The sequence below is a fragment of the Hakea prostrata genome, chromosome 3, assembly GCF_041222555.1.
Source record: "Hakea prostrata isolate BN-2017 chromosome 3, UWA_Hpros_2, whole genome shotgun sequence".
Taxonomy (NCBI): Eukaryota; Viridiplantae; Streptophyta; class Magnoliopsida; order Proteales; family Proteaceae; genus Hakea; species Hakea prostrata.
In genome coordinates this window covers 24,266,417-24,282,545 of record NC_142602.1, presented here as the reverse complement: position 1 = coordinate 24,282,545, position 16,129 = coordinate 24,266,417, and the positions used below count along the sequence as shown (strand labels likewise).

The 16,129-nt window shown below is 39.6% G+C and overlaps 1 protein-coding gene across 2 annotated transcripts in view; it reads right to left on the bottom strand.

Moving 5' to 3' along the window:
• SCA3 (DNA/RNA polymerases superfamily protein) overlaps positions 1–16,129 on the bottom strand; it is a 42,185-nt gene that overhangs the window by 20,600 nt on the left and 5,456 nt on the right. For both annotated transcript variants that reach the window (XM_089149983.1, XM_089149984.1), the window contains 6 exons: positions 16,045–16,103; positions 15,053–15,170; positions 14,119–14,232; positions 7,821–7,952; positions 2,982–3,398; positions 168–218 (listed from right to left, as the gene is read on the bottom strand). In XM_089149983.1, the coding sequence (XP_089006109.1) occupies positions 168–218; positions 2,982–3,398; positions 7,821–7,952; positions 14,119–14,232; positions 15,053–15,170; positions 16,045–16,103 (891 nt within the window). The remainder of the gene's footprint in view (positions 1–167; positions 219–2,981; positions 3,399–7,820; positions 7,953–14,118; positions 14,233–15,052; positions 15,171–16,044; positions 16,104–16,129) is intronic.

The window sequence follows — 16,129 nt, the reverse complement described above, 5'->3', positions numbered from 1 at the left end:
GTACGGAAACAAAGAGCTAGCTCCTACAGTTTATTTTTTTTCCTTTCCTTTTTTGGTACTGACACAGTTTGAATGCCAATATGCTCATTCTTAAACATTATATCAATAATATGTATGACAATAAAACAAAAATGGATATACTGCCTCAATAGTGTTAATAAACTTACACTATCTCTTCCCAGAGCTGCATAGTGCTGCAAACCATTGCATGATCCATCCTATTAGAGTGCAAGCCAGTCAAGATAATCAGTTTTAACAAACATCACTTATACAGTGAATGTATAATACTAAGGTAAGATTAAAATTCAAAAGTAAAAGAGCAGGTATGCAGTCAATACACATACATATAGCATGAGCCATTGATGAACAGGCATGACCAGAAGCAATTGGAAAAATTAAATGAAATAACACCTCATCAAAGACATAACAACAACAACAAGCTTTATCGCAACTAAATGGGGTCAGCTACACTGATCTTGCCTTCCAATCATCTCTATTTGAGGCCATACCAGATAGAAGGCCTAAGCCATGCATATCCTTTCTCACCACTTCTCCTCAGGTTATTCTAGGTCTGCCCCTAGCTCTTCTAGTTCCTACGATCAGGATTAAATCACTTCTCCATATAGGAGTACTTAAAGGCCTTCATTGAATGTGGTCATGCCACCTCAAACGTTAAAAGACCTACAACTACTCTTAAGTGGTGATGTAGCATACATGATGAACATGAAGGGGTTGCGAGAAGATCAAATGACAATCACCCAATTCCCCAAACATGAGGAAAAACCAAACTTCATTGGAAGACCAACAACCAATCCATCCTACGTTTCTCGGCCTTCAGAAATGTGTAATAAAAACAACTGGAAAAAAAAGACCCATTGAGGATGATAACTATTTGTCTTTCATCCCCTACCAAAACCTTCTCCACCTATTCAGCCTGGAACCTTCTCCGTGCCTATACCCCAAAACCCCCTTGGCCTCCCCTGGTTTGGTTCAAAGGCCACATTCCCCGACACTCCCTTACCCTCTGGACAGCCCTTAACCTTGCCCTACCCACCCAATCCTTCCTAACTGGCCGCCATATCCCTGTAAACCCAAGTTGTATTCTTTGTTGGAATGGCTCGGAGGACCTTGACCACCTCTTCTTTTCTTGCCCTTTTCCAGATCTATCTAGGAAAAAGCCCTATCTTCCATTTGGCCCTGTTCGATTAGCTCCTTCAGTTTTGCTAGGGTCTTGTCTTGGATTCTGAGAAACTTTTCAAGTACTACCATTTGTGACCAGGTTGGTAAGCTCGTGTTTTGTGCCACTGTCCATCATCTTTGGTGGGAGCGTAATCTCCAAAGATGGACTTCCAAATCCTGCTCCAAAGATATGATTTGGAATGCCATCTTCTTTGTTGTTTCTTCTAGACTTGTAATTTCTCCCCTCCCCCTGATTGATGATACCCCAAGAACAGACTTATTGTTGTCTCCTAGGGTCTTAGCTCTTCTCTTGGGTCTTCCTCTTAAAGGTCGCTTTGTTTTCCTTTTTTTTCGTAATTTAAATTATTTATTCATCCAAAAAAATAAAAACTATTTGTCTTTGACCTACAAGCCTTAGTAGGCCGTGCAACTGTAAGTAGAACACTAAATCTTAATGGGACCAAAGTCAATGTCTGCCAGTTGGTCCTAAATCCTAATGCAGTTTACTAAAAGAGACTTCAATCTACCATGAAAATCCTAGAACTTATTTGATTATTTCCAGTTTAATAATTTTTTCCCTTAGCAAACAACAGATAATTTGGTTGAGAGAAAAAGATCATTTGTACATACTTTGAAACAAAACCAAACAACGCAGACGCAGGGTTAGCTCTAGAATATATTCTCTCAGAGAGGGTCATATCTCCCGTACAATTTCAGCTGGAAACACAGAGAAGAAAACATTTACAGCTTATCACTGTAGTTAAAACCTCAATTATACCAACTCACGTCCTTGCTGGTTGAACTGGCTCAACCACATGTCAACTGGTCCCAAGTCATTAGTTTGACCAATCAGGACAATTAGTTCAAAAATGTTTGTTTGTGAAAAGGAGAGAATTTTGACGGTAGATAATGTATCTCAGGAGAGTCATTCTTGTTGAAAGTATGGATAATACAAGAGCTGAAAGTCTGAAACGATGTACAGCATGCAGGAAGCTACTTAGAAACCTGAACCAATGCCAGATAAAGTCCCAGGATTTTTTACACGTCCTGTCCATTTGGATTGGTGGATACATTAGGAATTTGACTATGTACAGGGAGGGATTTTTTAGGCATCGTCCATTTGGATTGGTGAACATTATTGGGATTTTGGGACTATGGATAGAAATACGGGGAGGTAGGGACTCTCTCCCCAGTGGTTGCGATTAAAGCATATAGCATAAAATAAGTACTAGTTCTGTTAAAACCACACTGAGGTAGCTTACTCAAGGCTGAGGAGCTCCCTACCTCTTCTTTAATAAGTAAACGCGCATTTCTCCAACGCTCCTATGATAGTGCTTAAGAACAGTGTCCTCACACCTTTGTAAGTTTTATATAAATATATTTTCTTGATTATTCAACCGTTTACATCAATACACATTCTTGTTGCCTCCAGCATTCATCACCTCAACCAAACTAAAACTTATTATTTGTGCAGTCAATTCAAGATTCAGTTCTCATAAAAAAAAAATAATATTTTGTTTTCAATATTGGTGCTTAGGCTGGGATTTAGGTTCATAATGGCTTTTAGGAAGTTCGAATAGATATTTTCTATTAAAGAAGGGATGCCAGATACACAGGTTTTCCCTTATTTACTGAAAGGTTTAACTACCAAAAGAACCACAGCTACAGTGAAACAGGCGGCTTTCTTGATTACTAGAGGATAGAAAGGCAAACTTTAAATCATCCACACATCCCCATTGTTCTGGGGGTGTTGAACTAAAATGTGACAGCTTTTTGGTCCTACAGTTTCTGAAATCACTTACTTGGTGAATAGGCAGGTGAGAAATGACAGTATGTGGGGATGAGCTTCTTAAGGCCTCTGACAGATTAACACAGGCTGCCAAGCACTGGAAAGGATCTTCAGCATTTAGCCACCAGCAATTACCCTCAACAGGTTTATCTGCTGAATCAAAAATATCATCCAGATGGTCCTCCACAAAAGCTAAGCGCCCATCATAAGAAAGCTTTTCAACACCACCACCATACAGATTTCCCAGATGTATCTTCAACCAGTACAACCCAGATTTCCCAAGTGGCCGTCCTTCTGAGAACTCAAGAACTCCACGGCACAGATCAGAACTTAGATGATTCAAATGTGAATGCATAGGATAGGCACGACCTCGAAAGTCTAGATTATGGGGATAATAAAAGCCTTCATCATCTTTCATTTTCCGAGCCACCTGGTTCAAAATCAACCTTTTTCAGGATTACTGATGGTAGAAAAGAAAATCCAAAAGAATATACCACAAATGTTTAAATGAAAACTGAAATCACGAAAAAGTTACTCATGATTGTGCGCATGGCTAGTTTGTGGCTGCTGCCAACCAAAACATAAAGCTGGTCACTTGAGTAGCCTTGAATAAGGCCCAACTTACCGGCACAGGAACAAGCAAGTCAGGCCATGGATAATAGCTGGTTTCAGCAATCCTCCCTCCCCTTTCAATTATTTCTTCACAGGCCACCATTCAATACATTGGCTTTCTTTTCATTTGATCTTATTCTTTATACCCTATTTTTCTGATTAGTCAGTTTCAGGTTTAAAGGAAATTTTACAGAATAGTCATAAAATCGACATTGATGTATGTTATAGAATGTTGGGCAATTCAGGAGCATCATGTAGATAAATTTAGTGAAGTAGAGATGAGAATGTTGAGATGGATGTTTGAAAACTAGGAAAGATAAAGTAAAGAAGATCACAAAGGGCTTATTAGGGAGCAGCTCCAACGCATGATAAACTATTAGAAAGTCGACTGAGGTGGCATGGCCATGTTCAACAGAGACCTTTGGATTCTCCAGAATGGAAAAATGACTTGATTCAGATTGAAGGAACTAAAAAAAAGAGCCAGGAGCAGACCTAAAATGACCCTAGGAGAATTGGTGAGGAAGCATTCATAACTTAAGGCTTGTATCAAGTATGAAGCCAAAATTAGAAGGCAAGGATTCACGGAGCCAATACCATTTAATTGAGATGAGGTTGAGTTGCAGTAGTCAGTTATGGGCCTCATTAGTCTAGTAGTTTACCAGTAGATGGTGGAGTTAAAATAGGTTCAAGAGCCTTGGAATAATTGGTGTTAAAGTGTTATTAGTTCTATGATTTGAGTATACATCCCTGAAACCAAACCCTTACAAGAATCTGATACGAGTCTCCTTAGTCCAGGGAGTATATATTTTTTTATGTAAAAAATGCTCTACATCAGATTTGATTGGTACTCCTATACAATTAAAGTAAATGCCTACCTTTTGCTTTTGGTTTGAAGAAAACCCAAGAGCTCCAAGAAAACTTTTTTTTTTTTTTTTTTTGGGGGGGGGGAAGAGACGTGCCTTTCATTGAAATTTAAATGATGCAGAAACTTGCAACCAGTACTATCAACGAACAGAGGCAGAAGAAGAGAGGCCCCCGCCGGGGGGGGGTGTGGTTAGGTGCCAAACAGGGACTTTGAATTCTTCAACCAAGGCTAGCTAATTGGTCAGCTGGACAACAGACATAACTATAAGAGACCAGACATTAACAAGTTTGCCTACCACCAGCAATCATGAATAAAGAGAGTAATCCTCCAAGGAATGTTAATTTGCAACTTTTTAAAATATTAATCTCCAAAAAGCAACCGGCTGAATAGGGCAACTTCCACATTCTAGTTAACACGTAAATAAATGAGCTTCTCAGAGGCTTCGACAGAAAATCCTACTCTCTTGCTGCGCTCATGAAGATTTTTGATTACCAAATAGCCTTTCCTCCAATTCTGGTCAATTGAATCTATCAGCACATTTCTTTTCCATTCTTCTTAGTGTCTATTAATGATAGTCTGGCTGGTTTCTTCACCTCTACGGTGGGAACTCGCCAGGGCTATCCCTTCTCTCCATTCATATTGTCCTTCAATCCTGCGTTCACTGGTCGGGTATTTTCATGTTACCTTCATCCACCAATTTAAGTTGTGAGTCCTTCATGTGTGCCTTCTAAATACTCTAAATTGTGCACTTCAAGGAAGGATCTGAGTCCTCTAAGTTGTCCAACCTATCAGGTAGGCTGTTGTCTGTTTCCCAAGGATGAGGGTTCTTGGCTTGAGAAGAAAAGGATGTGTCCAGTGCACAAGGCACCTACCATTGTAGGGCCTAGGGAGGATCATAATGTACCCTGCCTTACCCTGCTTTCCCTAAGAAGATGTTGTAGACTTGAATCCACAACCACTTGGTCACAAAGAAGCAACTATTACTGTTGCACCAACGCCTGCCCTGTCTTGGCTTGAGAAGAATCAAAGGCGTTAATTCCACTGACATTCTCAAACTGATCAGGGAAGGATGAAACCCAGCCTTACCCTGCTTTCCCTAAGAAGATGTTCTAGACTTGAATCCACTACCACTTGGTCACAAAGAAGCAACTATTACTGTTGCACCAAGGCCTGCCCTGTCTTGGCTTGAGAAGAATCGAAGGTGTTAATTCCACTGACATTCTCAAACTGATCTGGGAAGGTCGTGGCTAAGAAGGAAGTGTTTGGTTGGTGGGGCTACCCTGGACCTCTTCGCGATAATCCTATTTGGAAATGTTACCCCTATCACTAATTCTTCTTCAGTCTGATGCAAGATTCTAAAGCTTATGCCTCATGAGGGCAACCACATGCCAAATTTGATGATAGTGCCTTCCACCTGCCTTTGGCTTGACCATTTGCAACCATGGATGCTCTCGTCCATTATGCTGGTTCAAAAGCCTTGGTTGCATGTATCATTCAATAAGACGAATTCGTGCCCCCTGCCTCCAACTTCCTTTTTGTCATCAACTATCTGGAATGCCTTGTCCTCCACTCCCAGAAGGCATAGTGCTAGGGGAGATATTGTTGTTTGGCCTGCATCTTCTTCAGGCCCATTCAATTCTAAAGCAACTTGTGACCTCGTCGGAGCTCATGCGGCACAACTTAGTTTGGTTCAAGAACGACATCGTCCATCATAACCATGGTTCAAGATCTCGATTTGGAGGTCTACGTTGCCAACTCAACAGAGTGAAATAAGCAAGATCCTTCTGATTCAGCAGATTTTTTTACCAAACTCAAGGCGCTAATTCAAGGGGTATTAGGGGTTATTTGGGGTTGAAGCTTGCTCTCCAGCCTAATCCAACCCTTTTGAACATACTAGTGATTTCAGATTTATTACAAAAATAGTGTAAATGTGAGTTCCACTGTTCCACATTGGACCAAAGTTGGAGACACTACGCTGAAGTAAAGCCTCAAAGTGGTCCATTGCATACTCATACATTAACTCTTAAAGTTCAAAATTCAAACAAGTCTAATGTATTCCACATGTTAACATTTCAAATTACAAAGTTCAAATGATAATCCAATCATCAAAGTTATCTAAGGCCTCTCTCAGTGATTCCCTAACGAACAGGGTCTCCCCCTCTCCTTACTGCAATCTTTTGTCTCGTCTCCTGGGGGTTGGGTTCCTCATTTTATCATTATCTCCGTAACACCCCCCCCCCTTCTTCCCCTTTTCTAAGGCCCATTCTATCTATTTCTTCTTTTGGTATTCAATTTTGTGTTGACCAATAAAAAATTATGGTGTCATGTTGGGGTTTTTTTGCTGTAATACCTCTAAAACTGTAGATACCAGTGATTTTTGTTTTTTTTCAGAACAAATGTGATTAATACTTCTAGCTCTGATGTCATAATCAATTTTTAGGTTTCAATCTAAATACCATGCTCCAAAATTATAATCCACTCATCCCTGGCTGGATGAGAAAAAAGGATCTCTCAGAGCAACCACTAGGTTCTAGCTTCCGTTCAACTCTGAAATTACCTTGTCAACAGTGTTCATCCAAGATTCATGAACTAATAAAACTCCACTGACAATGGCTTTGGGAGGCCTGAAATGGATTTCAGGCATCCTAGATTGTGAAACATCTTACTACGTGATTCATTTGTTCCCAATACATAGCCAGTTTGGAACTCCATTTCTTTTCCTGTCTTAGGATTTCTTTTTAAACATGAGTTTTTCTGATCTGTAGCTATAGAATTTACTGTCTTCAACTCTTATACCCACAAATGAAAGGTTTATTTTGAAATTAGCTTCTGATAGTTGCGAAACCATAAATCCACCCAACCTGCATCACATTTTTGCCGTCATGGAAGCAAGCCCCTCAGAGTGTGTGAAGAATTAAGACCATAATTGATCTCTTCCCTTTTATCTTTTCTTTGGGGGGGGGGGGAGAGGAATTTGACTACCACTTGACATCTGAGATAGAAAAATTAGTTGAATCACATGTTTTCCTAGAGTAACTGACAAAGAACATTAGACATAGTTAACAGAAAATTCAAGGATCTGCAGTTTTTGAAATTCGCCAACTGTTTCAAGATGTAAATACATAAGTTTGCGCAGCACAGCATATCAGTCCATTTGAATCTATTTCTATAAAATTGTAAATGCTGAGCTGGATATTCACAAGTTGTTCTTCAACATTTATTCAAAATGGGGAAATAAGATCCCTTTGTTTTCTATCCTCTCTCCCCCACCCCCTTCGTTCTCTGACCTTCTCCCAAAACATACTAAAAAAGAAAAAGGAAGAAATACATGTAAAAATGCATTTATTTATAATTTCTAAAAGCAGCAAATCTTACAGCAAGCTTAAGTTCTATATCACATCGTTGTGCATGCAACTCTCGGTTAATCTTCTTTGCTTTTCTCATGCTCCATTTCCAGTTCTGCAGCACACTTGAATCATCTGAGTCGGGCTCTTCTGGTATTGGAACCTACAAAGGCATATAACAGACATTCAGTGTAATTTGAACTGCATAACTTAACAGGTATCCAAAGCAAAACTAAAAATCCAGTAAAGCTAGGGGATGCATTCAGGCTCCAAATCGAACTAGAGTAAGGCTGCCCCAGCCTCTATCAGTCCAGCCCAGCCCAAGTTGCACCCCTAAGCCAAAGGAGAAATAGATGTGGTGCATCTTGAAGGACATTACAAGCCTAGTACAGATCCTGTCGGGAGATGCTCCTCTTAACATAATTGTTTTGATGATAACAACCACACGAATATCCTAATATTTTGACTAAGTGAAATATCAATCTAAGTAGCCAAGCCTGAAAAGTCATTGAAACTTGCAGGACTTGAAGGATTATGATTCATGCAACGATTAGTGAAATATTGAAGAACATCAATTGAAAATATCAAGGTCAAGAATCCCCAATCAAAGAAGAATGCTCACGTGCACTTATAGTTGTCATGGAACCTAGGAAAAACAACGATTTGTGAAGGGTTAAAATACAAGGTGACACCTATTAGGCAGGCAAGGCGTCCAATTTGACCAAAGCACCTGGACACCAACGCACTGCCTGGCCAACACCTTGACAACTATGGCGCTTAGTTCTAGAATAGAACACATTTGCATATTGTACTTGCATACCCATATCACAAGTACAGTCATGTCTTTGAGATCTTAGGTGGTGTCCAAAATTCCATAAATGATCATAGCATACGTTGGGAAAAGAGTAAGGAACTCCTAAACTCAACAACAACAACAACAACAACAACAACAACAATAAGCCTTGTCCCAACTAAATGGGGTCGGCTACATGGATTCTTGCCCTCCAATCAGTTCTGTTAGAGGCCATGCTAGATACAAGGCCTAAGCTATACATATCCTTTCTCGGACAGGGTCTAATAAGAGTTTGTAAGGAATAAATTAGAGTTTGCATTCAGTAAACTTCTATCCTGTAATAGTCTACTTCCACTTTATTATAAATAAAGGGCTTGAGATCGGGACAAAAGCCATTCTACCAAACATTGTATTTCAACATGGCATCGGCCTAATTCGTTTGGGACACCTACCTTCTTCTTCTTCTGATTTTTTTCAAACCCATCGCCATCTTCGTTCTGGCGTTTTCGTCCTCTTGGTCGCCCGAACGAAAGAGAGCGCTCTCCGTTTGATACCGGGGAGAAGGAAAATCCTCCCCTCCCACTCGGCTTTAGCTCCTTTTTATTGATTCTTCATCCGGCCGTGCTTGGTTGTCATCCCTTCGTTGGGTTCTCCTTGGTTCTTCGCTGGCGTTCTCCTTGCGGGCCTCGGATCTTTGGTTTGTTTGTTTTGAATTCTTTTTGATTTGTTTTGAATTCGTTTGAGGGTTATTTTGGTTTTGCTGGATTGTTTTGATTCGTTTTGAATTCATTTTTGTTTGTTTTGAATTCGTTTTGGGGTTTTTTGGTTTTGCTTCGGGACTTATATGTTTTGTATAGTTCGAGATTTTTTGCTTCCGTTTTTCAGGACATATTTGTCATTCGGGTAGATCCGTTTGGGTTGTTTGGCTATTGCATTCTCGACTTTCTTACTTTGAGGGTGAAGACTATTGCGGATATTTTGTCACATGACAACTATTGTGATACTCTCCCCCTGATCGATATTTTCACTTTTCATTCTCTTCGGTGATTTGCGGCCAATTCTTGATCCGGTCTCGTCCCTTCCCGACTATTGCGAGGGACTAGTTGGATACATTACGGGCACTACTATCAACCCACTACCGGTGTTTCGGATAAATGGATATCACGACTCTCTTATTATGTCATTCCTTTTGAATTCCATGCATCCAAATTTGCCCGGGGTTACCTATTGCTTGATCTGCCCAAATCTGGGCTACTACATATGGCGGTTGGGGAATGATGCCGGGTTTTGAGCTCAAGAGCTTCGTGAGACTACCCAGGCTACGTGGCCCACTATTATGCCGTTGCGATCTCTTTGGCGAGTTGGATCTTATGGGGATTATCACCCCACTAATCCGTGATGTGGCGACATATGAGTACATTGATAGATTCGAGTATGACTTCTTGCGGTTTGACGTGGTCGATCGGTCGAGTGCAGTCTTGTCGTTCTCCCTTTCCTACCTGCGTCTTATGCTCTGTTCGGTGTGAGGAAGTCGTCATTAGTCATGCTTCATACTCCTATTTGGGAATCGCTTTCGTCTGTCGCACTAAATCTGATCCGGCTAGGAGTTGTCAGTGTGGCCCTCCAACCATATCATACCGGATTGTTGGACGCATGGGGCCGCTGATTTTGAGCAAAACGAGCACAAAGACAGGGGAAACAAGGCTAATCTTTCGGGCGTCCACCACAACCTCTGCAGCGGGTTTTCGCGGGGAGTTTGCTACTCTGCGACGTATTTGCGGTCTTCTCCGCGGGCCTCGACCACGTTTCCTCTACTACCCCTCCAACTCCTACCTAGCTCTCGGGATCCGGGAAGGAGATTGGTCGTGGTATGGACTTTATATGCTCGAGCCGATTGGAGGATCTACTTCGTTTGACTACATCTTCTAATCCGGTCCATTCGGTAATATCAAACCTTCATTGTGGCACCGTAGGCTTGGTCACCCCTTTCAAATTTTGTCATTTTCTCAGATTTGTTTTCGATACTTTATCTTACCATTACAATTTCTTCCTCTTCAGTTTCCCCATTGGAATTTCCTTTGTTATTATCTTCCCCGTGTACGCTACACGTGAGGGGAGTTGAGATGTCTACAATTCAGCCTTTCATGTGACTTCCTTATGCGATTTGATCTTTGTTTCCTTTGAAAGTTTGTCCCTTACCTTGCAATCTTCCTCCTTTGAAAGTTTGTCCCTTACCTTCGCAATCTTCTACCCTTTGAGTTTGTCCCTTACCTTCGCAATCTTCCACTTTGGAGATCTAACATTGCTATAGATCTATCTTTTGCCGTCGAACTTGATCTCTGTTAACCCGGAGTTTGCCCCTTAACTTGACATCTTCCCTTCAAGATCTAACCTTGCAAAGACTTGTCGTTTGACCTTTGCAAACTTGATCTCTATTACCTTTGGAGATTGTCACTTATCTTAACAAATTTTCCCCTACCTTTGGGTTGCTCCTGGCAAACTTTCCCTTTAAAGATCTAACATTGCTACAAATTAAAACTTTCACTTTGGCTATTTTACCCTAGCTATTGTTACCCCAAATATTTTTCCCTCGAATTTGTGCGAATTTAGTCTTCTCAACATTTGAAGATTCTACTTCTTTACTTGGGCGTTCTTCCTTGGAGCATAAGTTGCGGTAAAGATGAGGACAAATCAATGGAGTCCGTAGACAAGCGTAATCTATAAGTTTGAAGATCAAATTGCTGTGTTTACCGACGGATGTTTTATACTTTTTGGTCAGTTGGACATGTGTGATATCCATGCCTCACTGAGGGGGAGTGTTGGATTCTATTAGGAGTCTAATAAGAGTTTGTATAGGAATTAAATTAGAGTTTGCATTCATGTAAACTTCTATTCCTTGTAATAGTCTACTTTCCACTTTATTATAAATAAAGGGCTTGAGATCATGGATCAATAAGCCATTCTGCCAAACATTGTATTTCAACACTTTCTCACCACTTCTCCTAAGGTTATCTTAGGTCTACCCCTAGCTCTTCTAGTTCCTTCAATATGGATTATATCACTTCTCCGTACAGGAGCATTTATAGGTCTCCGTTGAACGTGGCCGTGCCACCTTAAACGACTTTCTCTAAGTTTATCACTTATGGGAGCAACTCCCAGACCAACTCTAATATGATCGTTTCTTATCTTATCCAACCTAGTTTTGCCACTCATCCATCTTAGCATCCTCATTTCTGCTACACTGAGTTTATCTATATGATTCTTTTTAACAGCCCAACACTCTGCACCATACATCATAGCTGGTCGAACAACGGTCCTATAAAGTTTTCCTTTAAGCTTTAATGGAATACGCCGATCACATCAAGACCCCGGACGCACCTCTCCACTTCATCCACCCTATTTTAATTCTTTGGGAAACCTCATCTTCTAAATCACCTCTTTTACTTATGATTGAACCTAGGTACCTAAAACAATCACTCTGAGGAATCTCTTTATCGTAAAGTATCACCACCTCATCATCTGCCCGATCATGACTAAAGTTACAACCTAAATATTCTGCCTTCGATCTACTAAGTTTAAAGCCTTTTGATTCCAAAGCTACTCTTCATGATTCTAATTTGGTATTAATCCCCACTTGGGTCTCATCAATCAACACAATATCATCCGCAAAAAGCATACACCAGGGGACCTCATCTTGAATGTCTTTGGTTAATTCATCCATTAGCAGTGCAAATTGATATGGGCTTAAAGTTGACCCTTGATGTAGCCCAATTGTTATCGGGAATTCATTACTTTGTCCCCCCACTGTTCTAACACTAGTCACCGAACCATCATACATATCCTTAACTATATCTATATATTTACTTGCAACACTTCTTTTCTCTAGTACTTGCCAAATTAACGCTCTAGGGACTGTATCATAAGCTTTTTCTAGGTCAATAAATACCATATGAAGATCTTTCCTACATTCTCTATACCTTTCCATAAGTCTCCTAATTAAGTAAATAGCCTCCATTGTAGATCTTCCCGGCATAAACCCAAATTGGTTCTCCGTAACTGTAGTTAAGTGTCTCAAACGGCTTTCAATTATTCTCTCCCATAATTTCATCGTATGGCTCATCAATTTAATGCCCCTATAGTTATTACAACTTTGAATATCTCCTTTATTTTTGTAAATTGGAACCACAACACTTCTCCTAAACTCAGTCAGTCTAAAAGGAGGCCAAACTGCCAGTCAGTCTACCATCTAGAGAACCATCGCTTTAAATTGACAGAACAGGAACTTGCTGGCTCATCTACTAATAGACATCAGATCAGTCACCCAAGAGCTACTCTTTTCCTCAGTGATTATATATTCCAATCAACCGACAGAATAAAATATATCCATCTTATCTCTATTGGGCCTCAAATTAACTCCAAAATTTTGCTATGAATAGAGAATCAGAAGGCAAGAAATGTACACCTACCCACCACCCGAGAGTACTTTTCAGGTAAAGAATAAAATGTGTTCTTTTTTTTCATTTTTTTTCAAGTACGATTGTTATTGAGTTCAAGCTTTCAACCCAAGCTTTGCAGTAAACCAACCAACCAAGATTTCAAGTCTCCAATCTCCAAACCTCTTCCAAAATGCATCATAAAGAAGAGTGTTCTAGAAGGTTTACAAAACCACATGCCATCCATATCATTGTGTAGAATTATTCATGTGTATTACCATTCAGAGGGTAAAGTACAACTATCTTTTGAAACTTGAGAGGTATTCATGTCGCTAACTCTCTTGTATTTTTCATTGTTTATGCTTGTTAGTTAGGTAACTATGTATGATTTGTTGCATTAATATAGACTATCCTTCGATTGATACAAGGATCCTCTCATCCTTACGAGATTAAGGATACTTTGGTCATGTTAAAATCAAAGAACTAAAAATTGTGTATCCCTTAGTTGTGCAACTTGTTATTTACAGTTCTGTATATTAATTCAAATACTTATTGCTAAATCAAATGAGAGACAAAATTCATTAGTGAATAGTGATAACCTATCCACCCTCAAGGATATTTCATATATCCTTGGCCAAGAACTGACCAGAATGGATAATCCTAAATATCTGAGCACTCAATTATTTGGGACAACCACCAAACAGATGGAGATTGTTCAGGTCAACTTGAGATTTACAAAATGGAAAAATACAAGACTAGCTTGGATCTTAGCAGATCCTTGAGGAAACAAGCCCGATTTCCAATCCAAGCATGAAGGATTGGTTATCCTGATCCAATCTACAGATGGATCCATGAAGCCTTGAACCTTTGACCCAGGATGTGCACAAAATAACAGAAATCGAATTGTTGGATAAAGGAAAGAATATTTTCATGAAACAAAACTCTCATTTTTCTAGTGAATAGCTTTAACATTTTTATAATGTAATCAACCAGCACTTAGATTTTCAATGTTAAAAGATGGAGATGAAAAAGGGAGAAAAAAGAAACAAATTGTTTGATGAGAGAAGTAATCCCCTGAAAGTGACAAGTTGAGATGTGCTCACATCTTCACGATCAATAAGGCCTCCAATGTTGCCACCTTTAGCCCAAAGGCACTCTACAACATCAAGAATTCTTTTATTTACCCTCCATCTAGTGTTTCCAAGGGTATCCAGTGCCTGAATGTGATTGGTTGTGGGCAACAACAAAATCCAAAGTCAGCTTCATATTGTAAGACAAATTTTTTGCAAAGATTTAAAAAACATAGTTCTCTAGCTATACTGTTGCCTTCATCTACAGATACACTAAGCTGGAGATTCATCAGAAATTAGCATGTCACACCTGAACAACACGAACGTACTTAGCAAACTGGTTTTTGACTAGGATAAAACTAGAGTCTCCTACTCTTAGCTGCAGTGAAAAATATAAATTCAGAGCAAAAGTAAAAAATTATTCTGTCTGGCTAATCAGGGAGAAGCAATTTACAGCAATAAGGAGATCAAACTAAAGGGATAGCAATGTCATGGTCAGAAGAAATGGTACACAAGCTTTAACTAGCTTTTAGAGTTTGTCACTAGATTGTCATCTTACTTAATATATCCAGGTTTACCTGTTTAGTTCCCATAGTCAAACATCAAGGGCATGTTTAACTGCAGTGGAATGATAGCCACAGTATTAGCAGCAGAGATATCATCACCAACAGGAAGATGAGGTTTCAATCTCATTTGTTCATGCACCACATGAATCACAGGCTGAAGCAATTATTTAAAGATTTGAGTGACAAGATTTAAGTTTTCTCTCAGAGAAATATCATGTTTAAGAACAAAAAAGATGAACATCCATCCATTGAACTTTGGCAAAATCTTGCTGCCAATAAAAAGTTCTGTAGACATGATGCTATTGCAATATGTTTGAGTTCTTTTTAAAGAAAGTACCTTGATCAAGGAATTAACCCATTACAAGATATCTTGCAAAGACAATTGAGAGATGAATTCTGACCTCAAATACTTTCTGCATCTGCTTTTTAGAAACATTCCTAACAGCATCTTGTTGTTGCTTTGCTCCATGAGTACGCATCACGTAAGACGGTAAAAACAGGTATCCACCCTTGTCATACCTATGGAAAGTTATAAAGAGTAAGAACATTTAATATGAAATTCAGGAGTTTTGGGCAGCCAACTGCAGCCGAAATTTGTTTTTCTATTAAAGTAAGAAACACTCTCTAAGGGAATTGGCATAACAGATTGCCTTCTCAAGCTTAGCAGAAAAATGCACATCTGCCATGTGGCAACTGAAAAGCAGATGGGTCCAAAAACCAAAGGGGGGCTCAACCTCCCAAACTCATCAGTTCAATTTCAGCTGAAAGACTCGACCATGTGGTAAAATAAAAAAAAACCCACTTCTTCTCTATTTTGGCATAATCTTGACCATTAAATATGCAGAATCAAACACACACATTGGGTGATATGATTGAGGTGGACTTTAAAACCAACACATGGCCAATAAATAGGGCCATCCTTTCATCAAATGTGCATATTGTTCAGATCACCCATTCTAACTGTCGTATACCAACTAAAGTCTCAGGTATTCCACATGCCAAAGTTGTTGCCCTATCTGAACCATACAGCTCATCATGTATCAGACTTTTCTCTTGCTTGTTCAATAGTCATTGTTCTTCAAGCAGGCCCAAACAAAATGACTTTACACAATTTTAAAAACATTGTGCAGAAGCATGGTCTAAAATAATCAATAGAAGCTAATCAAACTGCCATGTGGTAATAATATCCATTATGCCAGAAAGCCTCCAGGGGGGCTGTTCTAAAATTCAGCCCTTATCTTTTTTATTCTTCTGGTGTCACATGCATGAAAATGCTCCATATTAAAATTCTCAACAAGACAGCTATCCATTAAGAGGATAATGGCCAAAAAGAAAGAGATTTTGGGATGGGGATTGGAAGTTGGAACAACATAATTCAGCGATCTTATAGTACCCTTTCCACTTTCTGGGTGGTATCAACATCGGCACGTAAGGAATCACCATATGTCTGGCCTGCATACACATCATCATGTGAAAGA